This window comes from Tiliqua scincoides, chromosome 8 (assembly GCF_035046505.1).
Source record: "Tiliqua scincoides isolate rTilSci1 chromosome 8, rTilSci1.hap2, whole genome shotgun sequence".
Lineage (NCBI taxonomy): Eukaryota > Metazoa > Chordata > Lepidosauria > Squamata > Scincidae > Tiliqua > Tiliqua scincoides.
In genome coordinates this window covers 32,523,921-32,547,562 of record NC_089828.1, presented here as the reverse complement: position 1 = coordinate 32,547,562, position 23,642 = coordinate 32,523,921, and the positions used below count along the sequence as shown (strand labels likewise).

General features: G+C 46.5%; 1 protein-coding gene across 1 annotated transcript in view; it reads left to right on the top strand.

The window, feature by feature from the left end:
• The window catches only part of GRIN3B (glutamate ionotropic receptor NMDA type subunit 3B), a 30,880-nt gene extending 8,196 nt beyond the window's left edge, over nucleotides 1–22,684 (top strand). Inside the window, exons 2-10 of the mRNA XM_066635618.1 lie at nucleotides 8,519–9,114; nucleotides 9,589–9,877; nucleotides 12,246–13,007; nucleotides 13,700–13,845; nucleotides 14,882–14,997; nucleotides 18,348–18,499; nucleotides 18,764–18,928; nucleotides 19,393–19,460; nucleotides 21,106–22,684. Of these exons, the coding sequence (XP_066491715.1) occupies nucleotides 8,519–9,114; nucleotides 9,589–9,877; nucleotides 12,246–13,007; nucleotides 13,700–13,845; nucleotides 14,882–14,997; nucleotides 18,348–18,499; nucleotides 18,764–18,928; nucleotides 19,393–19,460; nucleotides 21,106–21,496 (2,685 nt within the window). The 3' untranslated portion in view covers nucleotides 21,497–22,684. The remainder of the gene's footprint in view (nucleotides 1–8,518; nucleotides 9,115–9,588; nucleotides 9,878–12,245; nucleotides 13,008–13,699; nucleotides 13,846–14,881; nucleotides 14,998–18,347; nucleotides 18,500–18,763; nucleotides 18,929–19,392; nucleotides 19,461–21,105) is intronic.
• The last annotated feature ends 958 nt before the right edge of the window (nucleotides 22,685–23,642 follow it).

The window sequence follows — 23,642 nt, the reverse complement described above, 5'->3', positions numbered from 1 at the left end:
CCAACAACAGCAAACTGCAGGAGCTTTGCAGTGTAATTAGCTGTATCTGATTTTTGAATAGCCTCAGGGCTTGAGGCAGTCATTTTCAACCACTGTGCCATGGCACACTTGTGTGCCGCAAATGGTCTGCAGGTGTGCTATGGGACTTTGGGGGAGAGTTGTTTATTAGTAGGGCCATTGGAGGATGTGAGCCCCCATAACAGCATGGTGTGCCTTGTCAATTGTCAAAAAATTGATGGTGTGCCTTGACAATTTTAATACCTTGTCAGTGCCATGATATGAAAAAGGTTGAAAATCACTGGCTTAAGGCAAATAGTTGGCGATCCCATTGGCGAGTGGCAATCACCCATTGGCGATCCACCCAAAATCAGGTTGTGACCTACCAGTGGGTCCCAACCCACAGTTTGGAACCACAGATCCAAATCATGGTCCCCTATAGCCTTTTGAGGGGATCCATCATGAAAGGTATGGGGACTAGGTTTCCTCTGACCCCTTCCCAGAATTGGAGCTCTATAGTTCAGCATCTGCTTAATTGCAGTTGGGTTGTGCCCTGTTATGTCTTCCCACAATGTGAAATAATAGAAGACTACCAGAATTGCCTCGCTGAAGAAAGCTAAGGTTGAACTAGCTTCCTGGCAGAGCAGCTAAGGTCTTGCAAGGGAGTCTAGTTGGCAGATTTAGCAGAGTTTAATTAAACTGCAATCTGAAGGGCGATGTACCTCCTGCATCCATCTGTTTCTAGTGTAGGGGGAACTGTTTGGGGGGGGGGTTTGGAACTGTCATTTTCTGTTGCAAAGATCCGCAGGTGTTTTTTGCTTTTGTTTTCTCTAAGCGAAGGAAAAATTACAGTCTGCAACTTTAGGAGTTTTTGACAGAGTTCCCTTGTGCCATGAAAAATATCCTCATTACTGAGGAGATAACTTCTGAATCCAAGGTAAAGTGACACTGTAGATCTCGCTGGCAGCAAATGAAAGATGAGTCAACACCATGAGGTCTTGGCACAGCAAAGTCTCCTGCTTTGGGGATGCGTGCCTGAGTGACTGAGTGAAGAAAGTGCAAAAGAGAAAATTTGTCTTGGATGTAGCGGGTGAAAGGTTCGAGACTCCTGTCTATGGTGGGGTGCATCCTACCCTTGGCAAACTGTTTTCTCACAGCCTCAGGTCCATATATATAATGTTTGAATTGTTGGATTATGCTCTACTACCATGGACGATTGCTAATGTAGAGAGAGGATCATTTATCTCCCTCCATTATAAATATTAGCACTACGGGAGGGAATCATCCAATGTAACTGATTAGCAAATAGGTTCAGGACTCACAAAGAGGAAGTATTTTTCTACAGTTCAGTTTTGGAACTCACTGCTGCAAGATGCAATGATGAGATGAGATGACTCTCTTTCAAAGGATGAGACAAAATCATGAAGATATGTCAGGAGTCATAACCAGAGCTGAATGGAATCATCATGTTCAGACACAGTCTGCCTTTGAATATGAGATGTGGGAAGGTGGAAAACAGAGGAGGGCCGTGGCCTTTGTTCCCAGCTTGCGGGTTTTCCAGAGGTTCCTGTTTGACTGTAGTTGGAAACAGAATGGTGGGTTAGCTGGAACTTTGGTCTGATTCAGCAAGGATCTTCTTATGTTTGTTTCTGGTTGGAGAGGAGCCTGCATGGAATCTCCAAGTTCAGAGGCAGTCTATCTCTGAATGCTGGATAAAAATCTGGCTGCCCGCTGTTGGAAACATGATGATGAGCATTTGTCTGACTGACACTGAAAGTAGCATTGTCGCCACTTGCCTGCCGTTGGTGCCATCTGAAATTGACCACAATCACCACCCTCCTCACCTTGCCACGATAGGGTCCCTTACTACAATCATAGGGGTAGGGAAAAGTTTCATTGTCAGAGGACAGGTATTCTGGCCTCTAGCACTCTCTTAAGAATATAAGAAAAGCCCTTCTGGACCTGAACAAAGGTCCATTCGGTCCAGAATACTGTTTCCAACAGTGGGCAGCCAGATGACAGGTCAGAAGCAGAATAAGAAGGAAAAAACCCTCCTCTGTTGCTTGCCCTCTAGCATTTCATATTCAGAGGTAGACTGCCTCTAAACATGGAGGCTCTATCCCCACCATTTCAAAAAAATTTTTAAAAATCTCAATTGAAAAATCACCATTTAAAATCATGATTTAAAAAAATCTCCTCTCCTATAAACACTTTGGGCTTCCTTTGAATGTTCCCCAGTGTTTCTCCATGGGAGGAAGCCTTAGGTTTTCCCTGAATGTCACTTTCTAAAATGTCAGGATCCATCCTAAAATAACTGCAGTGCAAGAAACATCCATGCACTTTGACTGTCCTGCACTTTTCCTCTGCATCAGCATTGTCTGCCTCAAATAAAGAAGGGGGGGAAACCTCGGTGAATTATTTACAGAGCAAAAACGGAGCCTGGTAAAGCACAGAGAGAAGAGGTAAATGTTTACGGGTGACCCGCCAGTTCCCTGGTTTCTTTGCTTATAAAGATTCCAGCTTTCATTAGCTGTTTTCCTGGCTCATCTCAATGATGTTCTTTTGTAGATGCATTCCCAAAGGACGTGTCCTCAGAGGATTTGAAACTGCAGCAATATATTTTGGGGGTGGCAGGGGAAGAGTCTTCGAAGAGCTTCCCACCACTGAAGGTTCTCTGGAGCTCTTTATACCCACTTTAGACTGCAGGTTATAATAATTTCATGATTTTGTCCGGAAGGATCTGGATCCCCTTGAGATCTTGGTATTCTATTACTTGGTGCTCCAATTAATGCACATGGTAATGTGGAAGGGAAGAGAGCTAACTTAACTGGTGACTGCTGAATGCACAGAAGTGCATTTCCCTGAAGGAATGGGGTGAAGCAGAGAAGCTGTTTTATGCTTGCTTTGGAGTAAATGAGATGGGGAAAGAAATGCGCAGGAGGTTGAGGCTTGGTTCGTATCTTGGAAAAAGGCTGGAATCAAGGCAGCCAAAAGAGTCTGGCCAGCCAGTATTTCACAAGTCGTTGCAGAAAAAAATTGTCGTTTGTCCCATAACCAGGGTTCAAGAATGGAAAAAAACCAGTGAAACTCCAGGTAGTCGCTAAGCTCTGCCTATTGTTTGCCAGAATTTGTAGATCCAAAATTTGTGGATGGGGCCTGGAAGAACTTGCCAATGTGCTAAATTCCACCTATAATCTTCCCATCCTATAAGTCCCATCTGTAGTTTTCCAGTGTGTCCCAGCTCCATCCATAGTCTTCCAGATTCTTTCCTGAATCCACTGTGTGTGTTGGGGGCAGGGGAGGGAACTATTTCTTAAACCAGAAGCTGCCACTCCTCCTTCCATTGCAGTTGCATGAGATCCAGCTTTGATTATTCAGTGGTACAGGATAAATACTCTGTACTTGTTCAGAGGCATGTTTCCCTTCCTCCTTCTAAAATTATTGTTATTTCTTTTACCTTTTCTCTTTGAAGCAAAATGTTTTACAGAGTTGTAGCCGATCAGATTAAGACATTTCTGTCCTGTACATGCAGCCCCGAAGTCTTACACAAAGGTTTAAATCAAAACAAAATAACGCAATTACCAATCTAGTCCAATTAACCTCTGGAAATAATAAAAATCAACTTAGATTAGGGAGAATTTAATTTCTCCTGATCTATTCTTTTATCATTTTTGATATTTGGTTTGCCTGGCATCATACTCCTGAATGAAGTTTACCTTGTGGGTTCCCAAGCAATGAACCACTGCAACAAAATGTAGCAATGGCCACTACAGATGGATGTGGTACAGTCATATACCTAGCCCATCTAGCTGTGGAAGGAAGGTCATCTTTGCTAAGAATTTAGACATGGAGCCAAGATAAAAGGGATTCAGGAATTCCTGATGAGACCCAATTAAGTTATGGGATTACTCAATTGAGTTAGGATTACTGTATATTTAGCAAAAGGTTTGGTGATGGCCACTGCCGCAGTTGCGATTAAAAGGGAGGGGGAGGGTGTTAGACAAATTAGGGCCCAATCCTATCCATTTTTTTCAGGACTGGTACAGCTATACCAATGGGGCATGCGCTGCATCCTGCAGTGGGAGGACAGTCACATAGGCCTCCTCAAGTTAAGAGAACATTTGTTCCCTTACCTCTGGCCTGCATTGCGGTCGCACCAGAGGTGGAAAGTTGGATAGGATTGGGCCCTTAATTGAGGATTGGTCTGTTCGCTGCCATCAGGCAAGAGAGTTGAATGGAACTTCCATGGCCAGTGGCTGTCTACCCCTAAATACCAGCTTCTGGGGACAGACAGTAAGGGAAAGTTGTTGCGTTCTTGTCCATTTTGTGCACTTTTCAGTGGTACCTCTCTGGCCTCTCTTGGGAGACAAGGGAACTGGACTCGATGGACCTGATCCAACGCCGTAATTTTTGTGTCCAGCAACCAGACACAAATCTCTCGCACTTTGTCCTTCCTTTGCAATAGAGCTGCCATTGCCCTACACAAGAATGAGGAGTCCAAGTTATTTTGGCCAACCTGGGAAGTGCTGTCTGGGCAGTTTTACATCCTTTCTGCCTCCCGTCGAAAGTGATACATGATGGTGGAACTCAGAGCAAGGGTTTTTATGGTGTTGTATTTCTCAATTCTGTCTCTGGACAGGCTAATACAAGGGGATGGCAGACAACCAGACATTGAAAATTTTTCCAGAATCTTCTGGGCACATCTTGGAGAGCTGAAACTCTCAGTTCTGCTTGGAAGTTAAAGCAGAACAACAGCTGTGAATTTTGCTCCTTTAAATCCCTCCATGGCTTTACTTAACCCAGCTTTCGGTCCTTATTTTCCCTGTATATCTATATCTTCCCTGTTTATCTTTTATCCTTTGCTGTTCCAGCTCTGCTGCCCTCCATTTCCCAAAACTCTTGTAAAGGACTAAGAATGCTTCCAAAATTTTCTTCCTTCTAATTTCTTCCTTGACTTGGGAGTTCTGAATTATCTGATCTTGTTTCCAACAATGTTTTAGGAAAAATCCACCAATATTCCATTTTAAAATGTCCTAATGTTTCAAGCACACTTAACCACAGCTTTCTTTCCTGTCAATCCATGCACAATTTCCCCTTGCTCTACATTTTGATAAAATTGCAAAAAAGTCATCTTGACTAATGTGATTGCACAAAGTTATATATGCTAGAATCATGAAGATGTTTTACCAGTGCGCTGATGTACATCTGTGCACAAAAATGCACGTGATGTTGCAATAGTGAAAAAACACTGCAAAAAAGGCAATGTGCACATGCCCATCAGTACTGTACAGTGAGCAGAAAGGTGCTATTGAGCAGAATGTCCTGAAAATTGCACTCAATTGCACATACTCCAATTTCAGAATTAACTTTAGAGCTGTTCCTAGTTGAACTAGAATTTAGAGAGAGTGGAACACAGCAACAAGTGTACTTCCAGTACAATAAATGGAATGGAATGGTGGAAATCTTTTCATTTCTATTAACAACATCATCATCCTCTGCTGCCCCTTCTGCCATGAATTCCCTCCCAGATCACTTACATGGTGCCATCTCTCTGACCCTCTCTGTCTTTGGGAAGCCCTTGGCTTGATTCCTTAATCCTCACCGCAAACCAAAACGCACACGATGTATCATACTGAATTGCTTCTGTTCCTCCCTTGTCAGCCTGACCTCTCTCTCCTTCCTCCCTTTTTGCCGTTTTCTCCACTGCTCAAGTCTAAATTTAGTTTGTAACTTCCTTGGGGCAGGGATCTGTCATTTCTGATGATGCGTATAGAGTATTACTCTGCAAAGCGTTGCATAGATTGATACCACTGTGGTGTTCTTATTAGCGCTAATGGTGGCAATTATGTCAATAATCATAGGGATTAATAAGCAGACTGAAAAAGAAGAATCTTCTTCAGAGTGCTGGGAAGGTTGTAAATTTGTGGAAACAAACTCAGCATTTCCTCTAGCGTTTCACAGATGAAAATAGAGACATGCTTGTAACATCTGTCTTCTCAGTGATTACTGCCTGAGTCTCATGGTTGCATGTAACCAAAAGGTCTATCCTGTTGGGTGCTATATACTTTTATTCTGCTCCTGCACTGTTTTGTTTATTTATGAATATTAGTGCCACTTTAAAGCAACACCATCACCAACACATCTTCCAACAATTTAGATACCTTGCAAGAAAAGAAAAGAAACCGTTTATAGACATAAAATATAAATCTGCTGATACACTGTAATGTGTTTAAAAGCCAAGAAGGTCCTTGTTCTTTAGAGATCTGCTGGGGGGGGGGGGAACAACTCATTTTCCTAGCATCTGCTCTCATCAGCATTTCTGAGTGAACCTTTCCAGCATGCAGAATGACACACTGCTCAGTGCCTTAGTGTTCCTGAGCATGCATTACATGTGGATATGTGCCAAGGCGCAATAAAACCTGAGTGGTGGGTGGGCGCACTGAACTTCTAGAGATTCAAAGAAGAGAGTTGAGTCAAACCCTGAAGGTGATGTTAGTCACCGTACCAACTTTTTTTCCCCTACAGGTATTTAAAATATTTATTTTAAAGGTATCTTCAACATTCTCCCAGATTGCACAAATCAGGACTGTGATTTGTTTTCCACCCTTCCTCCAGAGAGTTCAGGATAGTGATAGTTAGCTCCTTTTTTCTCTTCTCTCCCAACAACCCTGTGAGGTAGGCTAGACTGAGTGGCCCAAGATAAGTGTCATGACTGAGCAGGGATTTAAACCAGAATCTTCCTGGTCCAAGTCAACACTCTTAACCACTACACCACCCAATGATCAGGGAGAAATTTCAGAAACAGAAGTAGCTCCAGGAAAATCAAAGCAGTCGGCACCTCCTTAATCTAATGCTAGGTTTCCCAATTAGTCTCTTTTAAGCCTCTGCCCCTCTGTAGGTGCTCCTGCTCTGTCAGTACCTTCTCCTGCCAATCTCCTCCAACAGCATGTAATTCTGTTTTGCTTTTTCATTGGGGGTTATTTAACTGAGTCAGTCTCATTCAAAGCAGAGATGCATCTCTTTGCCCTGCCTTCAGAGGAGGCTGCTTGTTGCAACTTTGCCGGAATCACTGTACTGTTTTCAATAAGCCTCTCTTGTTTTCCTGACCTGTCTGCTCAGAAACCAAAAGTTCTGTCTTCCCCACCTGTTCTGCCATAGGAATGAAGAGAAACCTCTGGCAACCCTTTGGCATAATTAGAATCAAGAGGTGGGGGTTGTTGTTGTTGTGGCCCCTCCAATATCCCCCAAGATTGTGCGCACCCTCTATCTGGGATTGTCAACCCCCACTACTCTGTTGCTGGGGGGATTGGCCTCAGCTTTTTTGAAGAAGTCCCCCCTTCCTGGTATGTCTTTGGTGGATCATTCCTTCCTTCCCCAGAAGGAGAATTTCCCCACCTATCCTCATTTTCTTCTCCTCCATGGGTTTGTTTAAACTTAGTCATGGGCCTCTGGTGCCCTCTAGTGGCTACTTATCTCCTCAACTTTGTTTTCAGTAGGGCCCTGTGACACCCTGTTTGGGGTTCCCCAGCAATTGCCATTGGGACTGAGGAAGACTTAAAAGAGTCAGAGATGGGCTCTGGATCCTGTGGTCTGCTAGGAATCCATGAATCAGTAAATCAAGAGTGCTTCTGAGCATCATGCTACTTGCCTGGACTTAATTTTAACTGGGGCACACCAGGCCTGAGCCCAAGAACTCGCATATAGTGCCAGGGCTCGGTGCTAAATGGATTAGGGACAAATGGATTTCCTCAGTTTCTCTCCTGAAATTGTTTCAAGATTCCGACATCCTTTTGGTTCCCCCGCCATTAAATTCCAGTATGACTTGCAGATTTTGAAATGTCAGAATGCACTTTGCAGCATACAGCCTTTGTGGTGGAGCGGATGAAGAAATACCATCAAATTAATCCTCTTCTGTATGAATGGGAATGCCTCATCTTGAAAGAGGCATTCCCTCCTGTGTGTGCAAGAAGGGAGGATGTTTTATCTTACAAGAGACATTCCATTGAAGAATGTCTCATCTTAGAACATTCATTCCACATGCGAGAGAAGAGAACAGGAGGGCCCTGTATCCACAGATCCCATATGTGCAGTTTCACTTACCCATGGATATGGAACCCCCCCTGCTTCTCTCCACGTACCTCTTAGCGTGACTTACCCCTGTGCAAAGTCTTCCTTAGATGAGGTTGTTATAAGCTTAACATTCAGGCTGCCTCCTGGTAGTCTCATTGCTTTAAAAAAAACAAAAAACGCTGCACAGAGGTTAAGAGGAAGCAGTTAAGTTTAAGTGAGAATTTGCACTGGGATCTTAAAATTATGCTAAGGGGTGTGCAGAGGGCATCTCAGATATCCACTCATGGGTGTGTGTGTGTGTGTGTGTGTGTGGAATGGAACCCCCACAGATACCAGGGCATGCCCTGTATTGCTTTTTGCCTCATTTTAATCTGTGATGTTGGCTGAAATGCGGGAGATTAACTGCCTCCTGTTTGTTTGTTTTGCCTTCCTGCCTCCTACCTTCCTGCAGAACCCTTTCCACCTGCACATGGATCGGAGCAGTGATTTTGAGACCCTCATGGACTTGCTCAGCAACATTTTCCGCTCCAACAACTGGCACGAGGTCACCTTGATTCTCTGCCAAGCCTGGGATGTCTCAGGCTTCTTGGATGTCTGGAGCAGCCACGCGGGACTTGAGAGGACGGCCGTGGTCGACCTGAGCTTCCTGGCTGAGACGGACTTTGCCCGCCACCTCCGGCGGCACCTGGAGGAATTCCGGGAGTTGCCAGGCCCCGCTTTGCTCTTTGGCTGCGATGCTAACCTTTCGCAGCTGGTCTTCCGGACAGCAAAGGACCTGGGGGTGATGCAGGAGTTCCATTGGGTGCTGGGACAACCCCAGAATGTGGAGGAGTTGCAGACAGAGGGACTGCCTCTTGGGCTTTTGGCTTATGGGGAGGTGGACAAGCCCTCTCTGGAGCAATTCATCCAGGATGCCGTGGAGCTGGTGGCCCGCGCCATTTCCTGTGCCGTATACATCCGACCTGACTTGACACTTATCCAGAGCATGGTGAATTGCAATGACAAGCACGTGGTTGGCTCAGAGTCCTCTGGACACTACCTCTCCCAGTGAGTAAGGCAAGCTGTTCCCACTTCAGTGGCTTCGAATTCTCCTCCTTTGCCAACCCCTTTTGCCAGGTGACGCAGGTTGTAGTATTACAAAAGGGGGAGAAGAACATATTGCCGCTGGAGCTAAGCAAAGTTCCTTCCCTTCCAGCATGCTGTTGCCACTTGCAGCAAACCGAATGCCTTTGGGGAGCCCCAAAACAGGGCAGGAAGGCAACCTTCTCTTGTTGTTTGTCCTGCATCATTGGGTGCATAAAGGTATACTGCCTCTGAACATGGAGGTTGCATTTAACAAGCATGGCTAATAGCCATCCATAGACCTCTCTTCCTCCATGAATTTGTGTTTTATTCCTCCTTTTAAAGCCGTCTGAGTGAGCAGCTACCGCCACGTCTTGTGGCAGTGAGTTCTGTAAGTTAACAGCAAACTGCCGCAGATCGAAAGCTATATAAGTCTTGCTTTCCTCTCTCCGCTTCCAGGTTCTTGGCCAACACGTCCTTCCAGGGCCAAACAGGTCAGGTCTATGTTCAGAACATCTCCCACATCCACACGGGGCACCACTACAAAGTCTGGAGCCTGCTGAGGGACTCAGTGGGCCAGCCAACGTGGGTGACGGTGGGCAGCTGGAAAGGAGGTGAGATGGAGGCTGAAGAAGGGACGTGGCCTCAGCACCTGCCGAGGAAGAACCAGGCAGAGGGTGGGGGCTTCTCCCGGATGAAGCTGCGTGTGGTGACTTTGGTGGAGCATCCCTTCGTCTTCACGCGGGAGGTGCGTAGGGGCTGTAGAGTTGGGTTCTGGGTGTCACCCGAGCAAGACTGGATGCACACTGAACTTTAAACAAAATTGCAATTGGTTTTAAGAAACCTTAATTTACGAATCTTATGAGGTTTACGTTCCTATATATCAGAAGTAAGGCTTACACACAAGCAAGTGTGTATTGTAGACTTCTTTGGTCAATGAATTTTGCATCTGGGTAAAAATTAGGTGTGTGCAAAGATAATAACAGTGTCTCTTTATTTTGAGTTACCTCTTTATTCATGTTACTTGCATTTGTTTTGTTGTTCGTTCATCTCATTTACTTTGGGCGGTTCTTGTTTTGATTTTGTTTTCGTTTTCTGTTCATTTTCATTTGGCATGCCCGTCCAGCCCTGTAATTGATATGGCATCCTGATCAGTAATCAATATGTCTGCCCCAAGGAGGCGGGGCTATGTGAAGGCACTCCAGCCACAAGCAGGCAGTTCAATGTAAGAAAAATAATTTCTTGTATTTAGTTATTTACTTATTTATTTGGTGTCAGGAAATGAAGCGGGGGGAGTCCTGAGAACAGAAACATGTGTTTCTTGCGGTTCTCTGCTGCGTTCTTTTCGAAATGGATGGCAATGGATACGATGGGGTCCCATTTGGATGTGTTTCTGTTCATTTTCAAAACAAGTGCAGATGTCTAATTTAAAAAAGCTGGTGACTGTCCTTCTCCGGAAATACTCAGCCGCAGGGGAGCATTCACACGAGAGTGGCGCCATGATCCAATGTTCCTGCACTGCAGCATCCTGGGTGCAGTTGTGTCTGCACCATGTAATGCTATTTTGAATCCTCAGTGCACACTGAATCATCAATGCCCACAAACAAACGGGTCCCCAAATGGGCATGTTCCTGCCCCAAGGAACATAACAGCTCTTTGGCATTGTTGATATTGCTCCTGTTGGTTGGCACCAAAGCTGATGTCAGTTCTGTAACCTGGACCAATGATGTAAGCTAGCACAGTGCTTTCCCAAATGTTGTCTAGCAACCCACCAGTGAGACATGATCTGATTAACTGTGGGTCGTGAAACTGACAAGCTGATAGCTGAAAAAAGAACATGCACTGAGTCCTGCAGAAAGTGAAACTGAGCTGCACATGCTTGTTTACTTATGGGTAGTCGGCCATGCCCCAGTCCACTTCGAAAGGCAGGCCAAGAGGAGCGCAGCGCCACTGGAATGGTCCCAATCTGATTAATGCAGACCCCCAAAAACACTCGCATTGGAGGTTCTCTCCCTCCATGCTGAGAAGGAAAATGAGACCTATGGAAAGCAAAACTGAGTCACACATGTGCTTACTCATGAGTAGGCAACCAAGCCCCATCTCCTATCAAAGGCCAGGTGAACGGGAACACGTGGCCACCAAAATGGTTCTGGTCTGATAAACATGGAGCTCAACAAATGCTCTAGAAGACTTCCCCCCCCCCCAACTATAGTAAAAAGGATAAAAGCAGAGGCTTGAGCAGCTGGTAAGATGAAACTTCTTTTTTTTTCTTTTAATCTCCTAAAGCTAGATTGGTTCCAATAGATCCAAATCTGAACCAATTTTTCAGCACTGGCACAGTTGTGCCAGTGGGACATGTGCTGCATCCTGCAGTTGGATGGCACTCACGGAGACCTCCTCAAAGTAAGAGGATGTTTGTTCCCTTACCTCTGAGCTGCATTGCTCCTTATGTCAGTGCTGGAAAGTGGGTTAGGATTGCCCCAAAGATTGTCAGTTTAAAAAATGGATCCCAGTGCTAAAAGGTTTGGGAACCACTGAACTAGCATAAATTTGCAGGTGTTTTTTTTCCCCAAAAGGGGTCCAAAATAGGGTCTACCTTTACAGGCTAACAGAAGCAGGCCTGGTTTGGAAATAGCAACACACTGGGGCAGGGGAGGGTTGTTATGACTTGGAAGTGTAAGCTGCAATGAGTCTCAGGAGCAGGCAGCCCCCCCTCTTCCTCTCTCCCTTCGTGGGTATGGGAGGAGGTTTAGACATTTTCCATGTCTGATCTGCTGTAAATTGCCACCATTTATCATTTCATCCAGATACAGCAAATGATGCCATCCTCTGGCTTAGCCTTTGTGAAAAGCAGGCTGCTGCTGGACTCAGTTAACTTTTGAAGAGTTCCCACAGGGCTCTTCTGATACTCATGTGATAGCTAAGAATGAAGCCTCCATGTTCAGGGGCAGTGTGCCTCTGAGTAGCAGTTGCGAGGGGGAGCACTCAATAGGAGAGGTCTATTACCTTCCTGCCTTGTGTGTGGGCTTCCTAGGGGCTGACTGCTGCTGGAAATGGAATACTGGGTTAGATGGATCTTTGTCTTTTGGGATTCTGATGTTTCATACCCTGTGCAGGTGGACAAGGAAGGGAACTGCCCAGCTGGGCAGCTGTGCCTGGATCCCCGCACCAATGATTCAGCTGTGTTGGATGCCCTCTTTGATGAACTCAATTCGGAGAATGGCTCTGTGCCCATTGACCTCAAGAAATGCTGCTATGGCTACTGCATTGACCTTTTGGAGAAGCTGGCCGAGGACCTCCCCTTTGATTTTGACCTCTACATTGTGGGAGATGGGAAATACGGGGCGTGGAAGAATGGCCGCTGGACAGGGCTGGTGGGGGACCTCTTGAGCGGCACGGCTCACATGGCCGTGACGTCATTCAGCATCAACTCAGCCCGGAGCCAGGTGATAGACTTCACCAGCCCCTTCTTCTCCACCAGCCTGGGCATTCTGGTGAGGATCCGGGACACCGCCTCGCCCATCGGGGCCTTTATGTGGCCGCTGCATTGGACCATGTGGGTAGGCATCTTTGTGGCGCTCCACATGACTGCCCTCTTCCTCACCCTGTACGAGTGGAAAAGCCCCTATGGGATGACGCCCCATGGCCGCAACCGCATGAAGATCTTCTCCTACTCCTCTGCACTCAACCTCTGCTATGCCATCCTCTTTGGTCGCACAGTCTCTAGCAAGACTCCCAAATGCTGGACTGGCCGCTTCCTCATGAACCTGTGGGCCATCTTCTGCCTCCTGGTCCTCTCCAGCTACACAGCCAACCTGGCCGCGGTGATGGTGGGCGAGAAGACCTTCGAGGAACTCTCTGGGATTCACGACCCCAAGGTTGGAACAACTTGGGGAAGAGTCCCTCTTCCAAGACTCTCCATCTTCCCTCCACTCTGCCTTTGAATCCCATCCATACCTCTCCAACATCATCTGACTCTGACCACTGAGCACCCCAGCCTCTGTAACTCCTTACTCTTTAATGCAAATCTCTAGCTGTGTTCTCAGCCAAAAACTCATCTTTCACTTGCCTTGCAGATCCTTCCTTGCTTATCTACATTCTATTGCTGCTGTTTTCCCCATGCAGCCAGATTTTATTAAGCCTCCTTGGATGCCCTAACTATGGCACAAAGGCTTCTCTCTCTCTCTCTCTCTCTCTCTCTCTCACCACTGCTTCTGCAGATCATTAGCTTCTACACTTCCCCTGCAGATTCTGCTTCACTTATCAACATTCTATTACTGATGCTTTCCCATTAAGCAGCTAACACGTTTGCAAAGGTTCTGTGATGTCACAGGAGCTTGGGTAATATTGAAGGGTATCTGGCAATTAATGGACCAGGGACCTTTAGTCCCACACCTCCTTCCTGCCCATTCCTTTTCCTCTCTTCCCCTCCATATCCTTTGTCTTCTTCCCCAATTCATTCTGTTGTACTTATAAATGAGTAAAAATTTTCAATTTAAGCAATGGGAGAGGGGATAATTTTTAAGAAGCCATGATTCAATTGCTCTCATCTCCATTTTCACTGGTGCAGCTGCATCACCCATCCCAGGGGTTTCGATTTGGTACCGTTTGGGAGAGCAGCGCTGAGGAGTACATCAAGAAGAGTTTCCCGGACATGCACGAATACATGCGGAGGCTCAGTGTCCCCACTACCCCTGCCGGTGTCAGTATGCTCAAGTAAGCAAGTTTGGTTCAATGTCTCTCAATTTCTGGATGAAAAAGACATATAATTTATAGAGCCACTATCTAGATAAGCTCTTGCCACATTCAATCTAACCAGAAAGTTGAGTCAGAGGGTTTTGTCCCCTCAGTAAACTGAACCCCTAAAGCAAAAAGTTGTATGTAGAAAGAGTTGCTCACTGCTGTTTAGTTGCTGAACTATAGATCTGAGCTTTGTTTAGTGACAAGCAAATTACATTGACAACTGTTCAGAGCTGTGAGATTGCTTCAATCTAAGTGCTAGCAAAAAGGCCTTCTTGTATGGCAGCCCCATGCAAATTAACAAAATTGAGCTGTGCTAAATCTGTGGTGCTACGCAGTTTATGCTTAAGTTTTTGCGAGTAGATGCTACTGTTTGCAACAACATAGATGTGAGTTATACACTGTAGCAAGGAAATTATGGCCAAATGTTGCTAGACTTGAGCTGCTAGGTCGCTCAAATCCACAGCCTTCCAAACAAGTTATCAGCACCCCAGGTCTAGTAGAATTTATCAGACAATCTGCAACGAAGCTGAAGTATGTCCCATTCCATGGTGTATGACTTTAGATTTGGCAAATTTAGGCCCAAATCCTAACCAGCTTTCCAGCACTGACATAGAGGTGCCAATGGGGCATGTGCTGCATCCTGCAGTTGCAGAAGGCTTCCTCAAAGTAAGGAAATGTTTATTCCCTTACCTTGGAGCTGCATTGCCCTTATGTCGGTGCTGGAAAGTGTGTTCGGATTGTGCCCTTAATCTCATTAATCTGCAATGAAGCTGAGGGGTAAGGAACTGCTTGTGAGACTTTAGATCGGAGCTTATTCAGCAGCTCGGGTTATGCTGTGTCTGTTTTAGGGCACAATCCTATGCAGTTGTACTCAGAAGTAAGTCCTGTTGTGTTCAGTGGGACTTACTCCCAGGAAAGTGTGGTTAGGATTGCAGCCTGAGTTGTCTCACCAATGTCCATCATCATCATTGCAAAGTGACCACACCATCTGGTTCTTCCCTTTGGCCAGGACTGACCCCCCCAAGCTGAATGCTTTCATCATGGACAAATCTTTGCTGGATTATGAGGTCTCAATTGATTCGGACTGCAAGCTGCTGACCGTGGGGAAACCCTTTGCAATTGAAGGTATGAAAAGGAGTTCATTTGCATGGGGTGCACTTTGCAGTCCCATACATTTAAGGAACAATCCTCCTAGAGGAAGCATTTCAAGACAGAGTGAAGAGAGGAGAAAGCAAAGAATGTGGCTTCATCATCGCTATTATCTGTGTATTGAAATTGGGTCATCTCATTTAATCTAAGTGGTGCTATTAATTTTTAAAACTGGGAGTTCAGCGTGATAATTTTGAAGGCGAAGGATCTGTGTATCCATCTACATCTACCACACACACACACACACACACACACGTAATATGCTTGCAAGATCTGAGTTATGTGGCAACCCAGATATCTTTCTGTCTCGCTTTGTTTTCACTTTTGGTCTCCCTCTTTATCCATGAGTCCATCTGTATAATTTCTTTCTTTTACATTATCTCTCTCTCTCCAGTATTTACTAACAAAAGTTAATCCCAGATTCATTGACCCGGTTCATTTTTTTAAAAACAGTATACAAATTTAAAACCATCTTTAAAACAGGGTCAGAATGAGCAAGAGCCAAGAAAACATGCTTGCAAATTGAATCCTTAACCCAGTGGTTTTCAAAACGGGGCATCACAACGCCCCAGCCAGAGAGCGCTGGCCACTTTCCCCTTAAGGGGAGGCAGCAACATGATCCCCAGGAGTGGGATCGCTCTGCTTTCACTTTCTCTACTGCAGGGGTCGCACTTCGGGGAGGCTGCAGGAGGCTTGGGTAAGGGCACCCAAGCCCCTGCAGCCCCCTGAGTGGTGCGATCCTGGGGATCCCGCTGCCTCCTCCCTGCCTCCAGGCTGCCCTGCCCCTTAAGGGGGCAGAGGCCAGGGCTCACAGGCTGGGGTAGCAATGCCCCAGTTTGAAAAGCTCTGACTTACAGAGTGCCTTTCTCTCCTTGTGCCCTGGGATTATAAAGCGAAAGCCTTTTGTGTGGGGGGTTGTGATGGCAGCCTGTCACATTACATCCAAAAATTCGACAAGCCACAAATATGTGGGAGTCTCTCTCACCCACTCCATCACCAATTCCCTTTGTGTACTTTAACCTTCCTACATAAGATCATAAGAAGAGCCCTGCTGGATCAGGCCAAAGGCCCATCTAGTCCAGCTTCCTTTATCTCACAGTGACCCACCAGATGCCTCAGGGAGCACACAAGATGGCAAGAGACTTGCATCCTGGTGCCTTCCCTTGCATCTGGCATGGGGAAGAAGCAATGTCCCATAGCAGCCAGGAGTATGTGTGGGCTGTACCTGTATTCCCGCACTTTTGATTTCCTTCTTTTGAATTCAAATTCCACCCAGGCCATGATGTTGAATGTAAAGCTATCTGTGTTTGGGGGTGGGGGGGGGGAGATGGAGAGGAGGAAACCCCCTGGTGCCCTCGTCCCCGCCCTGCCTTCTCTTGACACCCCTAATTATTTCTTTAGATGCCTTCCCAGCCGCCCTCGCCTGTACATCATCTGCGATGCTTTTTGATATCTCAACTTCTCATTAGCTCCACAGCAAACAGCAGAGCTGAGAGGCATACCAATGAACCTTCTCTCCCTCCCCCCCCCCAACTTATTCGCTTTCATCTGCCAGCTTCAATACTAGAAAGGAGCCTGCGACAGTCAAGGAGATGCTGTTTGGGCATGAGAATTCCATGCCGTAAGGGAGGGCACTGGAGCCATGGCTCAGCTGTGCAGCACCTGCTGTGCATACAGAAGTCTCCAGCAGCATCTCCTGGGAAAGATGGACCCAAGCCAGTCAGTGCTGCTGCCAGTCAGTGTAGATGGTACTCAGCCAGCTGGGCCAAAGATCTGACCGGTGTGATGCAGCTTTCTCTGTTCACACCCCACCTTTTCCCAGATAAACGTGATTACAAATGGTGGGAAGAAGATTTGGGATGAGAAATGTTGGCAGGGATGGCGAGAGTTTTGAGGCTGGTTCTTTTCAGCTGTCCAAGAAGTTCCGTGACTTGTTAAAGTGGAGCATAAGAAATAAGGAGAGACCAGCTGGATTTGAGTCAAATGCCCATGAGGACTAAATAGAACCTCCATATGGATTGCCAGTATAGCTGAACACCAGAGAGGGTTCATACACTGGTTGGAGCATCCCTGAAGCTTTTGGTTGGTCACTGTGGGAAACAAGATGCTGAAGGAGATGGACATGAGCCTGGCCTTTTTATGCTTATGCTGTTATGCTCTTTTTAGAAGTAGGGATGTCCACTCTGACCAAGTAGTATCACTAGGGTTGGTGTCACCCAGTGTGGTAGCTCATGGTATCACTCCTATGACTATGCCTGCCTCTAAAGCTCTGGGTGTGTCCAGTCTGCCCAGCTGGCCATCTCCCAGCTTCCTATCAGCTAGACCTGGCCTATCTACTTGGTGGTTGAACCTGGGCTCCACCTGGTGTGGTCTGGACCTCCCACACCCTGCTACTGATGGCACTGCTCTGAGTTAAAGCTATTTCTAGAGACCTTTTTTCTCCCCAACTTCATGTAATCTTGGAAATATCTGGAGGCACTGTTGAAATCTCCAGAATTGCATTCAGTTGTCATCTGGAGATGTATGCTTCCTGGAAATGCGAGGCCAATCCTGGAGGGCTGGCAGCCTTAATTAGAAGGGGATTTATGGCCCAATCCTAGCAGGGCCTTACGGTGGTGGATCTTGCAATTTGCCACTCTAAGTCTTGGAATGATGGCGCAAAAGCTAGGCACAACAGTGAGAGGCAGTGCACAAGCACAGCTGGCCCACAGAAACTTCCCCATCCATCACTGGAGCAGATAGATCGGTGGTAGGGGTGGTTCGGGGAGGACTGGGGGCAGAAGGGGCCGGAGCTGATGGAGGGTGGGAGAACGAAGAACTTGGCAGCAGCCATGCACACAGAGATCCTTTCTGCCCTTCCTGGCCCAAGTCTCCTCAAACTCACATCAGCAAATAGCTGACGTAGTTCTGAGGAGACCCATTGGAGGTCAGGCAGTCTGCAGGGAGATAAGGAAAATCTTACTTACTTAGTATGCTGTGCATGCTCTGGTAGCAGCACTACATGCTGTGGACTGACTGGGGGTAGGATTGGGCCCTTAGACCTCCATGTTCAGGAGCAGTTTATCTCTGAATACTAATTGCTGGGGAGTGACAGCAGGAGAGGCATGTGCTTGTAGGCTTCTCAGAGGCATCTAGGTGGGCTTGTTTGGAAGTAGGATCCTGGAGTAGATAGGCTTTTCATCTCATCCAATAGGACTTATATTCTTACAGAAAGGCAGTTTGCAATTGGTTCAGATTGTGATTGATGTGTCCATACTAACAGTCTTCCCTCTTTTACAAACCCCCCCCCCCCCCCCCCGCAAAAATATCTTCACATCACATGACAGGCTATGGAATAGGCCTCCCCCAGAACTCACCTCTGACCTCCAACATCTCCGAATTCATCAGCCGCTACAAGTCAGCTGGCTTAATGGACCTCCTGCACGACAAGTGGTACAAGATGGTGCCCTGTGGAAAGCGAGTTTTTGCTGTCACTGAGGTATGGAGACTTTTGAGGACTTGGGGAGGGAGGAGAGAAACCTTTGTTAAAGCTTTCATCCATTCCGTGCCTTTATAGTTCCAGAAGTTCCTCCTTCTCTTCCTTAATTAGAAGAATTTATAAAATTTAAATCTGGAATTGAAGTATGTGCAGTTTTGCCACAACTTTCTGATTGTTTGGTTCAGTGGCATTTTTCCCCCCTCTAGGCTGCTTGTGCACATGCATACGTTGCTCAGCCTGTCTTCTTTCCATGTCCCTACTTAGACTCTGCAGATGGGGATCTACCACTTCTCTGGCCTCTTTGTCCTCCTTTGCATCGGACTCTGTGGCTCTCTGCTCACCTCCCTGGGGGAGCACATCTTCTACCGCCTCATTTTGCCCCGCATCCGGCGCAAGAAAAAGTTCAACTATTGGCTCCACACCAGTCAGGTAAGATTCTTTCGCAGCAGCCAAGCAGATTGGTTGGCAACCTTCAGTCTCGAAAGACTATGGTATAAGCCTACAGCACCCAGTATTCCCAGGTGGTCTCCCATCCAAGTACTAACCAGGCCTGACCCTGCTTAGCTTCCAAGATCAGACGAGATTGGGCATGTGATGATCTCGATAAGTGCGTCACACTCCCCCTCCTCTTTCTGTCAGCCACCTCCAATTTTTGTGGCATCCCTGGGCAATAGGAAGTGGCTGTAGCAGAGTATTGCATCACATGACTTGCATGCAGAAGGCCCCAGGCTCAATCCCTAGGCAGGCCAGTTACTGGAACAAACAGCACTAGACGTCTGTCGTTATGGCCTGCTTGTGGACACGTGCTCAGAGGCACCCTTGTTCAGCTGTAAACTCCTGCCTTGCAAATCTATGACCTTACCATTGTCTTTATGTATGTATATATATTCCAGAAAATCCACCGGGCACTGAACATGGGTTTGGAGGAACAGAGGAAGAAGCAACTAAATTTGGAGAAAAGGTAAACTCTTATGTCAGCTGTTCCGAACACTATAGAAAGTTTTCTATATTCTAGCTGTCAGGAGACATTCTAGAAGAAGGACATATTACTCAGCTTTAATCTGCTTAAAGATACATTTTTATTACTATTATATCAGGGGCTGCGTGGCTATAGTGCCTTAGATTTTTTTTTTTAAATGAAGGTTCTAGTCCTCATAGCACTAAAAAGTGTAAGTTTAAAAATATTTGGATAACACCCACTGAAGTCAGGGGCTTCTGAATTCAGTGCCCAGTAAAGCTTATGGCCTTCCTCTTGTTTCACTGAATCATAACAGTGATACAGGAGGAAGGCCATAAGTTTTACTGGGCAAAGAATTCAGATTCCAAAGAAACCCTGCGTTCATTTATTTTTTTTTTAAAGAAAAGCTCAGGTTTCTAGACTTTGTGACTTGCCTGCAAACAACAATCTCAGAAGTAAAAATGGAGTTGGGGAGGGGGTGGCAGGATCAGAGTGGTGGTGGGGCTCTGCATCTCTCTTGACCCCGCCCTCCTGCCTTGTAAAAGCAGAGTACATCATGCAAAATAAATGATGCATACTTGGCCTGTTTGCACAGGTCAGAGTTCTGTTGTTCTTGGCACAAAATTTGGTTTGCAAGTGTGCAAAACTTCACTCTGTTTTAAGGTGGAGTACACATAGCTGATAGGGGGAAGGGAGGCCAAGAATGATGTAGGTGCGGATGCTTCACCCCTTAGCTCATTTAAATCCATCTCATTGCCCCCGAATTCAGTGGGTGTTGTAGAAATACTTCTAAACTTATGCTTTTTGATGCTGTTGAGCACTAGAACTTTCATTTTAAAAAATCAATATAAGCTAGGATCGTATGGCTGCTGAATATGTGCACCATATGGATTGCTTATGAAGGTCAGGGTGTGCAATTTTGGGTGAAGGTTTGTTTTTTTTCCAGTGCACTGGAATGTCTGTGGCATCCAGGGTGCTGGCATTCAATAACCTTATATTGCACTGGTGGGCATGCCAGTGATCTCCTGTTTAATTTGAAAAAAAAAACACAGAAAAAAAGTTTTACCAGTTATTCAGCTTTTGAAGGTGACTGTTTCTCCCAAGGTGTCAAGCCTGGATCATATCACTGTAAATTCAGCTGTTGTTGCACCTACCCTTTTTCTTAGGAAGTCGATCGCCTTCAAAAGCAAATCCCAGAATAAAATACCTGTTATTGAACACAAGTGCGCTGGCTGCCACATTCAGTATGTCAGAAAACATGACAGATCTCTGACCACAATTTAGACTGCAACCTCATGACCAGTTTCCTGGGAGTAAGCTCCATTGAATACAGTGGGACTTACTCCTGAATAAACACCTATAGAATTGCACCTGTATCTTCTCCTCTCTTTATTATTTATTAATGGTTGAAAAGTGCTTTTTTGACCCCATTGTCATAACCACTGTGAACCTACTGGAAAATTGGTCTGAGAGGCATCTAAAAACAAGTTTAAAATACATTTAAATGAACTTTGTAAAAAACTGATAGCGTTTCTTAGCAGAGGGTGCTAAGGACTCTGAATCATATGCTGAGATTTTTAAGGCAAGGCATTTCAATGATTCAGCTGATCGGTGCCTTTCTGGTTCCCCCCTCCCCCCCCCCACAAAGATGCAACATTCAAAAGAGCCAAGAGGAACCACCGGAGCCCCCAGCCCCCAGTCAGCCAGGCTGGAATAACCTCCGTCGAACGGCACTGAAGAAAGAGGACAAGCGGGTGCACTTCAATATTGAGAATGCCCCTGACGAGCTGTCCGAAGATGAGCGGGACGCCCCCGTCTGGCACTGCATGAACGGCCAGGACCCGCAGCAGGGCAGCAAGGAAGACAAGGAGAAGGAACTGAAGGAGCTGGAGAGCAAGATTGAGGATATGCGGGAGCAGCTGAGGGCCGCCCTGGTGCGGAAGAGTGAGCTCATGGTGGCCCTTGGGCCACCACCCAAAGCCCCTCGGCTCCCCCCCGCCCTGAAAGCACTGATCAAGGAGAGCAATGAGGACAGGTGATGGAGCAGGAAGGCCTTGGGCAGGGGAGGGGGGGAACGGACAAGAACTCACTGAAGGGTTCAGCTTTAGAAACTGGAGCAGAACTCTAAGATAGACTGCGTTCTGACACCTGCGATTGGACGTCGCTCTGGCGCTACAGGCAACAGTGGCCTAAACAAAGGGAAGCAGGAGATCAGTGGTGCCTGGCCAGGCTCCTCTGAGATGGAGAGTGGTTGCTTGGGCAGACCAGCAAGTGTCCTCCTTTCCCCAGCTCTGGCCCCTCTTTCCAGTCCAAATGTGGCAGGAGCATCTGCTTGGCATGCAGTCGTGCCAGGTTCGCTTGTGGCATCTCCAGGTAAAAGCGATCTCAGGAAACAGGGCTGAGAAATCCCTCTGTCTGTCCGAGGCCCTGCAGAACTGCTGCCTGGCAGTCGTCATAGACCACCCTGGACAAGATGAACCAAGAGTCTCAGTTGGCAGAAGGCAGTCTCATATTTCAATTTTTATTTTCCTGACCAGGCTGCAGAGCATTTCTGCAGCCTGGCTTTTATCGATTGGGGGCTGGGCTCAGATAACTTTGTCTGAATATGACTGCTGGCTGGTCGTATTGATGGATTGCACTGCGCATTTTGTTCCGATTGCTTTTTTTCTAAAACAGGTACACCAATCTAGCAGGCAGGGTTTCATTTCCTGGTTGAATACCAATTTTGAGGCACCCAAAATGAGAAGTGATTGACAGTACCGAGGGTCAATGGGGAAAATGCCATTTGGCCACCATTCCCTCCCTGAGGGGGATTAACAACTATGAGGAACCCATTTCGAAGCTTACCACTAACCAGAGGGATAGGGTCACATGGTTTGGTTTTTAGAAACCATTGGCAATCTCAGCAGCCTGAAAAAAATGAGAATGGATCACTTTTCCTTCTACCCCAGGCTGGCAGCAGGAAATCAGCCACCAGCTTCTTTTGTGAGCTTGTTTATTTAACGTTATGATGCAAAGCCTGGATCTATCTAGGTGCTTAGGCTGTGCAAAGTTTAATTGAAGTAGAGGGTGTAGAGGGACTCGTATAAAGCTGCACTTTGACCTGCTGTACAGGTTATCAAAGTTTAGCTTTGATGTAGCAGCTTAAGTTTAGCCTAATTAACTTGTCCAGGTGTGAAATGTTATGGACTTAACATAAGAACATAAGAACATAAGAACATAAGAACAGCCCCACTGGATCAGGCCATAGGCCCATCTAGTCCAGCTTCCTGTATCTCACAGCGGCCCACCAAATGCCCCAGGGAGCACACCAGATAACAAGAGACCTCATCCTGGTGCTCTCCCCTACATCTGGCATTCTGACTTAACCCATTCCTAAAATCAGGAGGTTGCGCATACATATCATGGCTTGTACCCCATAATGGATTTTTCCTCCAGAAACTCGTCCAATCCCCTTTTAAAGGCGTCTAGGCTAGACGCCAGCACCACATCCTGTGGCAAGGAGTTCCACAGACCGACCACGCGCTGAGTAAAGAAATATTTTCTTTTGTCTGTCCTAACCCGCCCAACACTCAATTTTAGTGGATGTCCCCTGGTTCTGGTATTATGTGAGAGTGTAAAGAGCATCTCCCTATCCACTCTGTCCATCCCCTGCATAATTTTGTATGTCTCAATCATGTCCCCCCTCAAGCGTCTCTTTTCTAGGCTGAAGAGGCCCAAACGCCGTAGCCTTTCCTCATAAGGAAGGTGCCCCAGCCCCGTAATCATCTTAGTCGCTCTCTTTTGCACCTTTTCCATTTCCACTATGTCTTTTTTGAGATGCGGCGACCAGAACTGGACACAATACTCCAGGTGTGGCCTTACCATCGATTTGTACAACGGCATTATAATACTAGCCGTTTTGTTCTCAATACCCTTCCTAATGATCCCAAGCATAGAATTGGCCTTCTTCACTGCCACCGCACATTGGGTCGACACTTTCATCGACCTGTCCACCACCACCCCAAGATCTCTCTCCTGATCTGTCACAGACAGCTCAGAACCCATCAGCCTATATCTAAAGTTTTGATTTTTTGCCCCAATGTGCATGACTTTACATTTACTTACATTGAAGCGCATCTGCCATTTTGCTGCCCATTCTGCCAGTCTGGAGAGATCCTTCTGGAGCTCCTCACAATCACTTCT